At 39.6% G+C, this 15,777-nt stretch overlaps 1 protein-coding gene across 1 annotated transcript in view; it reads left to right on the top strand.

Annotated features, from left to right (window-relative positions):
- The window catches only part of dock1 (dedicator of cytokinesis 1), a 575,757-nt gene that overhangs the window by 77,547 nt on the left and 482,433 nt on the right, over nt 1-15,777 (top strand). The window contains exon 10 of the mRNA XM_043713153.1: nt 7,489-7,624. Coding sequence (XP_043569088.1) covers nt 7,489-7,624 — 136 coding nt within the window. The remainder of the gene's footprint in view (nt 1-7,488; nt 7,625-15,777) is intronic.

Raw genomic sequence — 15,777 nt, 5'->3', positions numbered from 1 at the left:
AGTTGGATTGTTATCTATAACCATTTACATCAACTCTATTCCTTTCAAAAATTCCCATTCAGGCCAGAGATACGACATGAATATTGAATGGACAGAAAGAAGATCTGGGGAATGCAGTTTGATGGCACTAATTCATATGTCAGTTTTTTTAAACTTTTGATTCCTTATGGATCTTTGCTGATGTCACGCAATTGTAGATACACCAATTCTCAGACTTTCATTTACTGCTTGACAATTTGCCCTTCCATTGTCTTTGAAGTTGCTCTTCCTTTTTTTCCTTTCATCAGGAGATTTGCAGACACAACAGCTCTCTCAGGAAAGATGAGGGAGAATAGCTAGATTTTCTTTTACTACGTATACACAGGGAGAAAAAGAGAAATTTATACTTTCTCTTTGCTGGACATATTGCCCACACGTAAAGCTATATCCTCCTGTACCAGAACCAATCAAGTGGTTGTTGCTATGCTGAGAAGTCTGAACCCATAATAACTGGTACCAGCTGAAAAGCCAATCAAAAGGCATCTCTGGTCAGGATTGCCCCGAACACGAAGGGCACCAACATTTCTGGAATTTTCTCTCACTGCTCCAATATGGCAAAATTGTATTTAGAATTCACAAGGTGTTTCTGTAACTTGTTAATGGGCTTATCAGTGATAGACAACATGGTTTTGTGCAGGGAAGGTCATGTCTTACAAATCTAATAGAATTCTTTGAAGAGGTAACAAAGTTGATTGATGAGGGAAGGGATGTAGATATCATATATATGGACTATAGTAAGGCATTTGATAAGATTTCCCATGGTAGGCTGATGAAGAAGGTGAAGTCGCATGGGGTCCAGGGTGTTCTGGCTAGGTGGATAGAGAACTGGTTGGGCAACAGGAGACCGAGAGTAGTAGTGGAAGGCACCTTCTCAAAATGGAGACCTGTGACCAGGAATCTGTGCAGGGACCACTGTTGTTTGTGATATATAAATGATTTGGACGAAGGTGTAGGTTGCCTCATTGGCAAGTTTGCAGATGACACTAAGACTGATGGAGTAGCAGATAGTGAACGGGACTGTCAGAGAAAACAGCAGAACATAGGTAGATTGGAGAGTTGGGCAGAAAAATGGTAAATGAGGTTCAATCTGGACAAATGCGAGGTGATGCATTTTGGAAGATGCAATTCCAGAGCGAATGATACAGTAAATGGGAAAGTCCTGGGAAAAATTGATGTAAATAGAGATCTGGGTGTTCAGGTCCATTGTTTCCTGAAGGTGGCAATGCAAGTCAGTAGAGTTATCAAGAAGGCATACTCCAGGATTTCCTTTATCGGATGAGGTGTTGAGTCCAAGAGTTGACAGGTCATGTTACAATTGTATTAGACTTTGGTTCAACCACATTTGGAATACTGTGTACAGTTCTGGTTGCCACATTACCAAAAAGATGGGGATGCTTTGGAGAGGGTGCAGAGGACATTCACTAGGATGTTGCCTGGTATGGATGCTCCTAGCTATGAGGAGAGGTAGACTAGTAGATTAGGATTATTTTCATTGTAAAGAAGGTGGCTGGGGGGGGGTTGTGATTGAGGCCTATGGAATCGAGAGGTGTAGGCAGGGTGGATAGCAAGAAACTTTTTTCCCCAGAGTGGAGAACTCAATTGCAAGTTCAAAGTGAGAGGGGAAAAGTTTACGGGAGATATTCATGGAAAGTTCTTTTTGCAGAGGGTGATGAGTACCTGGAATGCGTTGCCAGCAGAAGTGGTAGGGGGCGGGACAGTAGCATCATTTGAGATGTATCTAGACGCATACATGAATGGGCAGGGAGCAAAGGGATACAGATCCTTAGAAAATAGACGGCAGATTTAGATGGAGGATATGGATCGGTGCAGGCTTGGAGGGCCGAAAAGCCTGTTCCTATGCTGTAATGTTTTTTGTTATTAACATGCAAACAACTTTTTACATGTTTCCTTAGCTTAAAGAAACCTCTTCCAATTTTTAGTCCCCAGACCAAAACATGAAGTGATCTTTACACCACAATCCAATCACGTCACCTCTTCTAAACTCTGGTGGAAACACACCCAGCATGTTCAGTCTATTCTCAGAAGACAACCCATTAATTTTGGTTATTGATGTTGTAAGTCTCATCTGAATGCTTCCAATGCATTTACACCTTTAACCAAGGTGATCAAAACTGCACACAGTGTTCAAGATGTGGTCCCATCAATTTCCTGGAGAAATTAATTGTAACATCCGTACTTTGTTAATGTTTCAAGTCCACTGACCTGGGGTGGCAGTGTTTAGCACTGCTGCCTCACAACAGCAGGGACTTGGGTTCAATTCCAGCCTTGGGTGACTGTCTGTGTGAAGTTTGCACATTCTCCCGATGTCTGCATTGGTTTCCTCTGGGGGTTCTGATTTCCTCCCACAGTCCAAAGATGTGCAGGTTAGGTAGATTGGCAATGCTAAACTGCCCATTGTGTTCAGGGATGTGCAGACTAGGTGGACTAACTATGGGAAATGCAGGGTTACAGGGAAAGAATAGGGGTGAGTTTGTGTAGGATACTCTTTGGAGGATCGCTGTGAACTTGATGGGCTGAATGACCTGCTTCCACACTAAGGATTCTATGACCTTTGTCTTGACAAAGGATCTTGAAACATTGACTATTTTTTCTTTACTGATGTCGCCAGACCTGCTGAGTTTTTCCACTATATTGTTAATTCAGATTTCCAACATCTGCAGTTCTTTGTTTTTATCACATCTTTACTCTTATGTCCAATCCTCCTTGTAATAAAGGTTAGCACCCATTAGCTTGCTTGATTGTGTTGTAAGTCCATATCAATCTATTGGCATTCAAGCATTAAAATACAGAACAACCTCGGTTATCTGAACATCGATTATCCAAACAAGATCTCACAATCCCAATGCTTGGGTAAATTGTGTTTTCTGAGCATTTGGTCATCCGAACAAAATACCCCCGCCTGTGTCGTTTAGATAATCGAGGTTGCCTAAATATCATTGCATTTTGGTATTTCTGTTGTTGTTCTTCATATGTTTTCATTTTCTGTCACATTTTCCCACATTACATTCCATCTGTCTAGTCAGCCTATCAGACTTGTGTATCGTTTTGTTGCTTAGTTTTTAGTTTCATGGGTGGTTGGAATTTAAGTATGACGATTGATCCTTTGCTTCTGTGATCTAGAGTTTATTTCTTCAGCCTTTTATTCCTTTCCCAGCCCCTGTTGCTGCACACAAAGGGTTTGAGGGCAGAATATGCTGATGACAAAGGATCTTTGTGTTGATGTATGTTAGGTTTTAATGCCTTGAATCTCTCCAACCCTCAAAGAGAGGAAGTCTTATAAATTTGACATCGAAAATATACAGTGTTTGTTTTATCTGCTATCCATGTAACCGATGTTCAGGTTATTACTGAAACCATAAAATTTTGTAGACACAGGTTGTAGCACCCACTGGCCTTTGTTAGTGTTTATGCTCCATGTGGCACCTTATTTCATTTCACCCTATCAACATAATAGATAAACTGGTCAGACATGATTTCATTTTAGAATCAGACTTCCCAATAATGTTGAGATTTTCTAAGTGTGCAACTGACGAATAGTCTTCTGTTTTCTGCCTCCTTCCCCTCTGAGTAGACGTTTGTGTTTGCTATTTTCCAGTCTGATAAAATCTTTCTTGAATCAAAGGAATCTTGGAAAATTAACACCAATGCATCTAGTAGATCATTAGCCACTCTCTTCCAACTCCGAATGAAATCCATCCAGATCAGTAGACTTGTCAGCCCACAGATTCTTCAGTTTGCTTAGTACTATTTCCCTGCAATTGAAATTTTACTAAATTCCTCTGACCCTTCCAGCTCCTGATTTATAATAACCATTGGAATTGTTTTTGTATCCTATCTAGTAAAAACAGAAACAAAGTATTTATTCATTATCTACTACTAACTCTCTATTCCCCCTCTCTAGAGAACCAATAATTTCTTCATTAAGAGTTTACTTCATTTAACTCTTCCTTTTTAAGTATGTGTAGAAACTCTGGCTAGTCATCTTTCCATTCTTTTTCTTGTACTCAAATTTCTTCCTTCTGATTAATCTTTGATTTGTTTTTCTTGTAGATGGGAATGAGAGGGGTGATAAGTATATTTGCAGACGACATAACGATTGGCTGGGTGACTAGCAGTGAGGAAGGTGACATTGGATTCAAGCAGGATATAGATGAATTGGTCTGATGAACAGATAGGTGGTAGGTAGAATTTCACCCTGATAAGTGTGAGATAATGGGAGAACGTGAGCACTGCAGATGCTGGCGATCAGAGTCGAAGAGTGTGGTGCTGGAAAAGCACAGCCGGTCAGGCAGCATCCGCAAGGTAGTAGAATTGACGTTTCGAGCTTAAGGTCTTCATCAGGAATGGGAGGGAAGTGGGGCTAGGGGAGGGGGGAAGGTAGCTGAAAATGCAATAGGTAGATGAAGGTAGGGTGATGGAGCGGTTAGGTGGGAAGGAAGATGGGCAGGTCAGAAGGGCGGTGCAGAGTTGGAAGGTTGGATCTGGGATATGGTGGGTGGAGGGGAAATGAGGAAACTGGTGAAATCCACATTGATCCCATGTGGTTGGAGGGTCCCAAGGCAGAAGATGAGCATTCTTCCTCCAGCCTTTGGGTGGTAAGGATTTGGCGGTGGAGGCGGCCCAGGACCTGCATGTCTTTGGTGGAATGAGGTGGAGTTAAAGTGTTTGGCCATGGGGTGATGGGATTGTTTCGTGCATGTGTCCCAGAGATATTCTCTGAAGCATTCCACAAGTAGGTGTCCTGACTCACTGATGTAGTGGAGACCACATCGGGAGCAATGGATACAGTAAATGAGGTATGTGTGGAAGTGCAAGTAAATTGCTGACTCGTGGAAGGCTCCTTTGGGGCCTTGGATGGAGGTAAAGGGTGAGGTGTGGGCGCAGGTTTTGCAATTCTTGTGATGGCAGGGGAAGGTGCCGGGAGGGGAGGATGGGTTGGTGGGGGGCATGGACCTAACTAGGGAATCACTCAGGAATGGTCTTTACGGAACGCAGATAGGTGTGGGGACGAACTATCTCCCTGGTAGTGGGGTCTGTTTGTAGATGGCGGAAATAGCCGAGGATAATATGATGTAGCTGGAGGTTTGTGGGGTGGAAGGTGAGGACCTGGGGCAGTTGGAGTGGTGGTGTTTGAGGGAAGCGGTGCGGGAAGTGGATGAGATGCGCTGGAGGGCATTATTGACCACGTGGGAGGGCGAATTGAAGAAGGTCTTTGAAGAAGGAAGCCATCTGGTATGTTCTGTGGTGGAATTGGTCCTCTTGGGAGCAGATGCTGTGGATGCGGAGGAGTTAGGAATATGGGGTTGCGTTTTTACAGGAGGCAGGGTGGGAGGAGATGTAGTCCAAGTAGCTGTGGAGTTGTTGGATCTGTAGTAGATGTCCATGTTGAGTCAGTCACCGTTAGTGTAGATGGAAAGGTCCAGAAAGTGGAGGGAGGTGTCCGAGATGCTCAGTGAACTTGAGGTTGGGGTAGAACATGTTAGTGAAGTTGATGAACGGTACAGTCATTGTAGTGGAGGAAAAAGTACGGAACGGTGCCTGTGTAGCTGCGGAAAATGGACTGTTCCACGTACCCTACGAAGACACAGGCATAGCTGGGGCCCATACGGGTACCCATGGCTACCCCTTTGGTCTGGAGGAAGTGGGAGAATTCAAAGGAGAAATTATTGAGGGTGAGGACCAGTTCAGTCAAACGAACGAGAGTGTCAGTGGAAGGGTACTGGTGGGTTTGATGGGACAGGGAGAAACAGAGCCTTCTATTTGGAGGCCTTCACCATGGCAGATAAATGTGTATAGGGACTGGGTGTCCATTGAGAAGATGAGGCGTTGGGGGGGACAGGGAAATGAAAGTTTTGGAGGAGGTCGAGAGCGTGGGTGGTGTTCCGAAAGTTGGAGGAGAGTTCCTGGAATGATGGGGGCGGGGTGTAGGACAGTGTGTTTAGAGATGTGTTTGGTGGGGCAGGAGCAGGCCGAGACAATAGATCAACTGGGGCGGTCAGGTTTGTGAATTTTGGTTAGGAGATAGAACCGGGCGGTGAGATAAATCACTTGGGAAAAGTAGCAAGCCACTGAGTACTCAATGAATGGCAGGACACTGAGATCAAAGGGACAGAGGGATCTTTGGGTGCTTGCCAACAGATTCCTGATTATGGCAGGGAAAGTTAATAGAGTAATTAAGAATGGGACACATCTTTGTCAGTGATTATGAGGTTATGTTGGAACACACAGGAGTTTGGTTACGGCACAGTTGGAGTGCTGTGTAGTTCTGGTCATCGCGATATAGTGGGTGTGGAGGCGATTCACGAGAATATTGCCCGGGATGGAGCACCTTAGCTCTGAAGAGAGGCTGAATAAGCTTGGATTATTTTCACAGCAAAGGACGTTGAGGGGGTCCTGTTAGAGATATATATGATTATGAGAGCTATGGACATGTTGGATAGAAAACAGCTGTTCCCCTTAGTTAAAGGATTGGCAACAAGGGGGTACACTTTTAAAGGGAGAGGCAGGAGTTCAAAGAGGATTTGAGGAAATTTTTGTTTTCACCCAGAGTCTGGTAGAAGTCTGGAATGCACTGCCTGGGAGGGCAACCTTGCAACCTTTTTTAAAAAAAAAGTGCTTATAGGTGTCATAACATTCAAGGCTATGGGCCTAGTGCTGAAAAGTGGAACCAGTACATTGTGTATGTTTGATGTTATGGACTTGATAGGCCAAAGGGCCTCTTCTGTTCTGTATTGTCAGTATATGAATAATAGGATCAATCATCTGCCCTGCCACTCAACGTTGCACAGTTCATGTTTTTCCCTAAAGTAGATGTTTTTCCTTCTTTATCAAATGGTGGTTCCTCCCTTCATAATTGTTCTTTAAAGTAGTTATTCTTTTGGCAAGACTTCAGTAGAACCAAAACTTCTGATTCTGAAAAAGCTGCAGTATGTATGGGATGTGTGGAAACATTGTGTTTAAATTAGTACTACAAAGGAAATGCATCCCATAAGAAGAATACTCCATACCAAAATATGACAATGAACTTTTAAATATCTAATTAACTAAGTGCTGTTTTATTGGTGCAAAACAAATCAACTCCTGACCCAATCAGTATGATGTGAATGAACAAACACTATTACATAGTGTTTAAAAATTGGTAGAGTTTAAATGAAGATGCTTAATAAATCACCAGATTTGCTGGTGTGTTCTGAAGCAATATAACATGTTTATTATTTTTTGAACGTACTCGAGCCTACACCACGAAATTGATTAAAGTTGCATACTGTAAGTGAATGACTATGGCAAATTCATATGTACAGACATATTATGCAAAAAAAAAGTCACTTTAGGTTTCCATAGTCTTCACTTTTTCTGGCATTACGAAAGTACTTTTCGAGATATATGATGCATTCAGTTTATTACAGATCTGTTCTGATTAATTTCCAGAATCCTTGATCTTGATTTAGTGGTGCGAGATGAAGATGGCAATATTTTAGATCCTGACCAAACTAGCACCATTAGTCTGTTTAGAGCTCACGAAATGGCATTGAAACGGATAGAAGAAAGAATCGAGGAAGAAAAGGTGATTAAAATAAATGGTCAATTGCATTTAGACCAATGTAATTTGTTCACGTCTAAATCTTTTTGGGTTTTAATGCTTATATGTTGACCATCAAATATGATAATGTGCTAAAGAGCTTGGAAATGTTTTGTCAAATTGACAGTAAACGTTTTGTTTTTGTTCCTTAATTTAACATTGGACTTTGCAATGTACTTGGAAAAGTAAGGAAGATGAAGATGATGTTTTCTCTGAACCTTCCACATTCTCTTTACAAATTAAGATTGTGCAAAGGAAATGTTGCATGATTGACAATTGCTTGAGAGAAAAACTCAATGTAATTTGTCTAATTTAGACAAAATTTGACTTTTTTTAGGCAGTGTATCCATGCCCTGCAAAATTTCCTATGAGGTGCCAACCCTGAATTTCACTCAATTACCATAAGCCACTGTGAAAACCTTGATCGATACCACTACTTTATACTACATTTAAATTTAATTGCAGTCCTGGTTTGAATGTTGTAGTTGGTTTTATTCCGAGCACATTATTGATGTATGAAATTCTTAATGCACATATTCAATAGGCATTCATAGAAATTGCTTCGTACAAATTCTTTATAACACACTTTGTATTAAAAATGCTCAACCTGCCCATGCTGGGTGTTTGTTTTCTTTTATCCTAATTTCCGAATTAAACTGCAGTTTAATTATGTTCCAGTTTGAGAGCTGTACATTTTGTTCTGTCAGCATATCCTGTTCTAGGCTGGGAGGAGACCAATTGGTATTTAGTTGCTAATATTCATTCCTGACAAAAAAAATTGAGCTGATAACAATAGAAGTCATTCCTTATGGTTACTGCCTCTGTTTTGTGAACTGTTAATTCAATGAACGAAGGTTTACAGCCAGATAGCAAATGGGTTTGCATAAATCATTTTTAGTTGGCAAGCTTCATAATTGATATCCTTGGTTTCCAATTGAACTCCGAAGACAACGGAATGTATATTTTTCAAATACGTCTGTAGCAGTTTTTCTGATGATAGCTAGAGAATTATGCGTGTCTCTTTGAAGTCCTGAGTGAAAATCTCATATCATTATTGTTATTAAAAACTGATATTACATATGATATTGCCAAAACTGGTGGTACAGGTTTGTGTTTGTTCATTATTTTTGCTATTCAAGAGCTGTCCTGTTTAATGTGTATTTTATTATGCTGTTGCTGCTCTATTTTTAATAAACCTATTCCGTAATTTATCATCTAAATTATGGTCTGATGGTGTTTATTCTGCTGCTTTCTGAAGTCAGGAAGACCGTCTCATGACTTACTATGATCAGTGTCCCTTAGGATTATATACATTGACATTTATTCGATATACGAAAATATGCTCTGGTGTATATTAAGATCTGAGTAAAATGCAGAAATATGAATTGCTGGGTAAAGATTTGCTATTCAACTTTGTTGAAGCTAGCAGCCAGAAAGATCAATAAATTCAGAAATTGATTTGATAGTGTCTGGGATATAATTGAAAGTGAGACTAGTTTTACAGAAGCAGCAGGGGAAAGGTGGGAGGGTGGATGCAAGATCAGGAAAGAGACAAACAGTGAACTTCCCAGTTAGTGTGTAAACTAGAAGCTGTGAAGAACAATCTAAGCTATAGCAGATGGGATATCAAGTTAAAGATTAAAGCTGATGAAGAGTTTTTGTGCGAATTTGAAGAAGCAAATGACAAATGAAAGCTTTTCAAGATCCAAGGAAAAGATAAAGCTAAGTATAAACTTAAAACAATTGGAAATTTGCAGCTGAATGAAGGTACAGCTGTGATCTGTTCAAGGAACAGACAGTTAAAAATGATGTCTGTTCTGCTTCTGTCAATTGAAGGTACAGTGGAAGTGTAGATACAAGCTTCGGATTATATGCCCAAATGTAAGAGAAAATTGATGCCAACACTAATTCCCAAATTCTGTGCTAAACCTAATGTAAAATAGGAAGGAATGCTTGTTTACACAACTATAGGACTATTTATCTAAATGCCTACTTTTGAAATACAGTTTTAATGTTTCGATATTGCTGTTTTCTGATTGACTTCCAACATTCACAGGAATGTTTGGATTATGAATGGGTATAAAAGCTCCTAAGTAGTCAATGTGGGAGAAGTCAAAAAAGCTACTTGTAAAAACAAAATTTATAGCAGCCTGCCTAAATTGGATTATTGTGCAGCTTAAGGTACTGAATATAAACATGTTATCCAGTACTTCTACTTCAGTGCTAGACGGGGACACAATCTTTTCAAAATAATTTGAAGTGTTGCGAAGTGATTAGCACTCATCTAGATGATAGTAGAAACACAATTGGGGACCTTGTAGGAACTGTATCAATTTGTTCCTCAGTTTCTGCTCTTATGGCGGATTGGAATCTGGATATGGGTATTGATCCTGTGGAATCTCTGATCTTATGTTTATTTCTTTCAATCTTTTATTCCTTCTTTCTGCATATAAAGGGTTTGTGAACTACATGTGTTGATGATAAAGGGTCATTATGAGTTACAGATGAATGGATTTTAATGCTTTGAATCTCTCTGAATCCCAGAAAGAGAGAACCTTTATAAATTTTTAAAAAATGTATTGGGTAAGTTTTATCTGCTGTCCATTTATCAGATGTTCAGGTTATACAGAAATCAGAACTTCACTGCACACACAAACGTTGTTCTGCTCGACTGATCTACATTGATGTTTTTGCTTGATGAATCACCTTATAACTTTGTCCTTCAGATACTTCATTACCTCTCCCTTAAATGCATCTATCCTGATTACCTAACTGCACAATGTTATGAAGAATTTAATATTCTCACCACTGAGTAAATAATCTTTTCCAGAAATCTTGGATTTCATAGCTGATTTGTATTTATGATGTCTGGTTTTGAACTTCATTCAAGTTGAAAATGTAAAACTGTTAGTAATATCCCCCACCAAAAAAAAATCAAGGTTTAGATTAAAGTAACAAGCAAAGGTAAATAAAAGCCAACAGAAAAGGATAATGAATGATCAGACTTTGGGAAGCACTGGTGATCAGAAGTATCTTGGTGTGCACCTACATTGGGCCCCTTGAGGTATCGGGACAGGTGGATGCAGGTGAACCAAGTCGTTAAGAAGGCACATGGTATAGTTGCTTTTATTAGCTAGAGTTTAGGAGCAAGGAGGTTATGCTGGAACTGTATGAAACATTTGTGAAACAACAGTCAGAGTATTATGTGCAGTTCCGGAATCCACATTATAGGAGTGATCAGATGGCATGGGATAGGGTGCAGATGAAATTTGCAGGAATGTTGCCTGGGCTAGAGAGTTTAAGTTATGTCAAGAAATTGGACAGGCTAGGTTTTCCTTAGTGCAGAGGGGATTGAGAGGGGTGCTGATTGAGACGTGTAAAAGTTTGTGGGGCATACATAGGGGGTAGACAGGAGGAAACGTTATCCTTTGGTGGAGAGATTAATGATGGGTGCATAAATTTATGGTAAGGGGAAGAAGACTACTATTATAGGGCAAGCCAAACAGAGAACAGCCAGAGAATTCCTAGAGGCATGGCACTCATCCACAGATTCTATCAACAAACACATCGACCTGGACCCAATATACCGGCCACTGCAGCGGACAGCTGGAACGGACAACCGGAAGCGGCAGAAACAAACCACTATAAATGCCCGAGGAAACAACACAGAAGTGCTTCACAGGAGGCTCCCAAGCACTGAGGATGTCACCTAGACAGGGGACGAAACGTCTGCAACACAAATTCCCAGCTCGGCGAACAGAACCACAACAACAAGTGGAAGAAGAATTCTTTCAACTAGAGGGTGGTGGGAATCAAAAACTCTCATCCTGTAAGGGTGGTATAGGCAGAAACACTCAACATTAAGAAGAATTTAGTTGTACATTTGTGATGCAAAAGCATACAAGGCTATGTTCCAAGACCCAAAAAATAGGATTAGCATAGTTAACTGCTTGTTTGTGATCAGCATGGAACCAATGCCAAAGGGCTTTTTCTGTGATCTGGATCTCTTTGACTCTATCTCTCAAGTGGTGAAGGGGTTTTTGATCAGTATCTGTCAGTACCTGCAATATAACAACTCAGATTGATGAGCAATCAGCATAACTTTCTATAAAGGTTTGTAAAGTGGTAGTGTTAGTGTGCATGGGTCAACAAGGCCTGGAATTTTTTTTTAGTATTTATGGCTACCAAGTATTCATGAATGGGCAAAACAAAGAGAGGAGGGGGCATAGCAGTACTTAATAGGATGATGATCCAGTTCCAAATGTATGGGTCTAGTACTTTTCCTTATTTGAAGTCAAATAGATAAAGAAAGAGAGGTTTTTTTATATAACAGACCTCCAAACAGTGCAAAAGAAATTGATGGGTTAATTTGTTGTAGAATTCAAGCTTGTGCAACAAAATTGAGTGCCATTATTAGATATTATGACAAATATATTACCAAGCACTACTTATTTTATTTTATGAAGGAAACCAAGTTATGTTAAAAGAGGAAAAGGAAATCACAAGAAGTAATCGAGATGCCTGAAAAATATTAATATTCCTGAAAGTTGATCTGCCACCTGGCCTGAATGTATCCTAGATCACTGAAAGAGGCAAAGAAAGAAGCAAAGCAAATATTAGAGGCAGTGTTTATATTCTACTAATCTTAATTAGATTCAGTACTGGAGAACTGTTCACAAATCAGACTAGTCAGCCTTAGAAAAGTTATTGCGAATCATTATTGGGGACAAAATAAACTTGGAACAACATACATTTTTAAAGATGAATCATGCTTAACTTGATTAAATTCTTTCGGGTAGAAGATTGGTCAAAGTACACGTTTATGTATTTGTAAGTTTGTAAGAAACTGACAAAGTCTTAATTTGGTGGTTTCCAAAAAAATGGAAGCCCACCAAATTAAGGGGAAGGTTATAATGTGGCAAAGGATGTTGATGGATGAATTATTTCAGCCATGGAGTAGGTATTGGCATAGTGTTATTGAGGTTTAATTTGGGGTTTATTCTCACTTTTTAATAACTTTTATTAACAACTGATTTTACTTGGGTGTAAGGAGTAGCATTATAAAGTTCACTGATGCCAAATTTGGCAAAGCATTTATGAGGATAGTTGTAATGTTCAGAATGGTATAGACAGGATGTCAAAATGGGTAGAAATAGTAAGTAGCATGTATTCTATCTGAGAATTGTGAAATCATGTATTTTGGCAGGACTAAAATGGAAAGACAGTATATTCTAAGTGGGATGACTTTAACAAATATAGTTGAGTAGAGACACCTGATGTCCAAACATGTGCAACTTAAAGGTGATGGAGAGTTGATAAAATGATTGAAAAAACTATATGTATTACTTGGATTTACAAGTATGTATAGAATATCAAACCAGCAAGGTCACCCTGGAACTTTATAAATGAGGTTAAGCCTCGATTGGGGTCATCTGGACAGTTTTGGACACCAGATTTCAAAAAAGATGTAAAAGCTATGGAGGAGATTTACCAGAATGTTATCAAGAACGAGACTTTTTAGTTATGAAAATAATTTGGAAAAGGTAGTGCTGCTGCTGTCCATTTAAAAAAAATTAACATGATTTAGTAAAGGTTTTCATGATACAGTGAAAAAGTTTGTTGTTGGCACTGCACCAACTTGAATGTCTGAAGTCATCCAAGACCGTGTTCATTTAGCTATTGAGGCTTGATGACATACTCATAATTTGGCAGTCTAACCTAATTCATTTTTTCTCAGTTGACAGCTGTATTCTAACAGACAGGTCATTATCACCTGAGAAAAAGGAATCTGTTAGTACCGTTAGCTTGATTAGCAAACAAGTGAAACTAGTGGTTGTTTCCCGAGACCATAACTGTATAAAACTGAGTGGAAGGATTATAATGTAACGTTATAATGTTGTACTCCTGTGGGGATCATAAAACGCTGCTCATTATACAGCCTTGTGCAGTGTTCCTTCCTTTGTTTGGCATATTTTGATTTACCAGCTCAATTCATCTTGTTGCTAGATAATACTAATTTTGCTATAATAGGTTTTGGTAGAGTAATGCAAGGCTATTCCTTCTGGTCATGACTTGGTGATGAGATATCTTTAATTTGAAATTGACAAGAAGAGTGGAGATGAGAAATCTTTTCACTCTGGTATTATTAAAGTTTTGAATGCTTCACCTAATATGATGTGAAAACTGATTTCAATAATTTTATAACTGCATTGGGCTGATACCCGAAGAGGACAAGCTTGCGGAGTTACACTTCAGCAAGTTTTCATCCCATTTTCAGCCTCTTTCTTTTCTGAAGTCCTTGAATTTGTCATTGCCTTCCAAATCCATTCCCAGTTTTCCAGAACCACTCCTATTTGAATTCTTCCAATGAGGTTATGCTCCAAAAATAGCTCTTATCAAAGTAACAAATAACATCCTGAGTGACTGTGACAAAGGCACACTGTCCATCTTTATCAATCAGTCTCCTTCCTTTGACGTGACTGACCACACCTCTTCCAATGTCTCCCCAGCGTTGTTTTATTTAGTTCCATTCTTTCTATCTAATCATAGCCAGCAAGTCCATTGCAATGGCTTTTTTTTTATATAGCCTTACTACTTTAGTTTCTCAGAAAAAGAGCTGCACTCTTCTTCTTTTACAACTATAGGCTAAACTTAAGTGACATCAGTTGAAAGTGCAGTTATTTTTCGCATGTGCTAATGACACTGAGCTGTACCTTATTGCCACCCCTGTGGACTCTTACATTGTTGCTAAATTGTCAGATTGCCTATCTGACATCCTGTACTGGATAAACAGTTCCTACTTTTAAATATTTGGAAGACTGAAGCCATTGTTATAGCTTTAGGTCTCAGAGTAAGGAGTTGCTGATTTAAGACCAAGGTGAGAGGGAGTTTTTATTCTTTGAGCTTGGTGAATCTGTTCACTGCTGAAGGTTGTCAAGGCCGAGAGAGATTTTTAGTCAGTAAGACAATCAAGTGTGATAGAGAAAAGGCAGGCAGATGGCATTGAGGATTATTTTCCATCTGTTTTGGTCATGAATTTTGATTGGGCTTTGCAGTAGATTTTTATAATCTGGATACTTTCTACATGAAGCACATTAATTGTTCAAAGTTTGTGAGACGATTTGTAGCTCGGGTGCTCGACCACTAGGACTCATAACAGCACACAAACCAACAGCCACTCTCAGACAAAAACTCACCAGAACGAAGGACCCGATACCCAGCATGAGCAAAACCAATGTAGTGTACAAAATCCCACGCAAGGACTGCACAAAACACTACATGGGACAAACAGGAAGACCGCTAACAATCCGCATCCATGAACACCAACTAGCCACGAAACGACATGACCAGCTATCCTTAGTAGTGACACACGCAGATTACAAGCAACATGAGTTCGACTGTGACAACACTACTATTATAGGACAAGCCAAACAGAGAACAGCCAGGGAATTTTTAGAGGCATGGCACTCCTCCACAGATTCAATCAATAAGCACATCGACCTGGACCCAATATACCGACCACTGCAACGGACAGCTGGAACTGACAACCGGAAGCGGCAGAGACAAACCACTATAAATGCCAGAGGAAACATCACAGAAGTGCTTCACAGGAGGCTCCCAAGCACTGAGGATGTCACCTAGACAGGGGATGAAATGTCTGCAACACAAATTCCCAGCTTGGCTAACAGAACCACAACAATAATGATTGCTCCAATCTAGCTTTATTTTAAAGTAAATTTATATAACTTGACTACGATGATACAGTGCAGACTATTGATTCTTCAGTGAAGAATATATACAAAACAGTCTCTCTTTATTGTATCACTAACATTCCTTAGAGGAGCTGTTTTTTGCTTTGTAATAAAATCTAAGTATTGTTTTTCAACTTGTTAGCTATCCAGTTTTTGTGCAATGTCTTTCAGCTGGTATATATATATATATATATGTGCAAGAAAATAATGTGGTCCCCATTTTTGAGAAGCAGTGCCAAAACTGCATTTGTCCATTGCAGACCTCCATATTTTTCAATACAAAGCAAAATAAAAACCGATTAACAGGAGTAAATGCATTACTCTTAAAGGTTAAAGAGTAGTCAACTTTGATTTGTAATAGATTTCCTTAGCTCCCTTTGTCTTTTT

Source organism: Chiloscyllium plagiosum, chromosome 22 (assembly GCF_004010195.1).
Source record: "Chiloscyllium plagiosum isolate BGI_BamShark_2017 chromosome 22, ASM401019v2, whole genome shotgun sequence".
Lineage (NCBI taxonomy): Eukaryota > Metazoa > Chordata > Chondrichthyes > Orectolobiformes > Hemiscylliidae > Chiloscyllium > Chiloscyllium plagiosum.
This window is presented reverse-complemented; position numbering and strand designations above follow the sequence as displayed.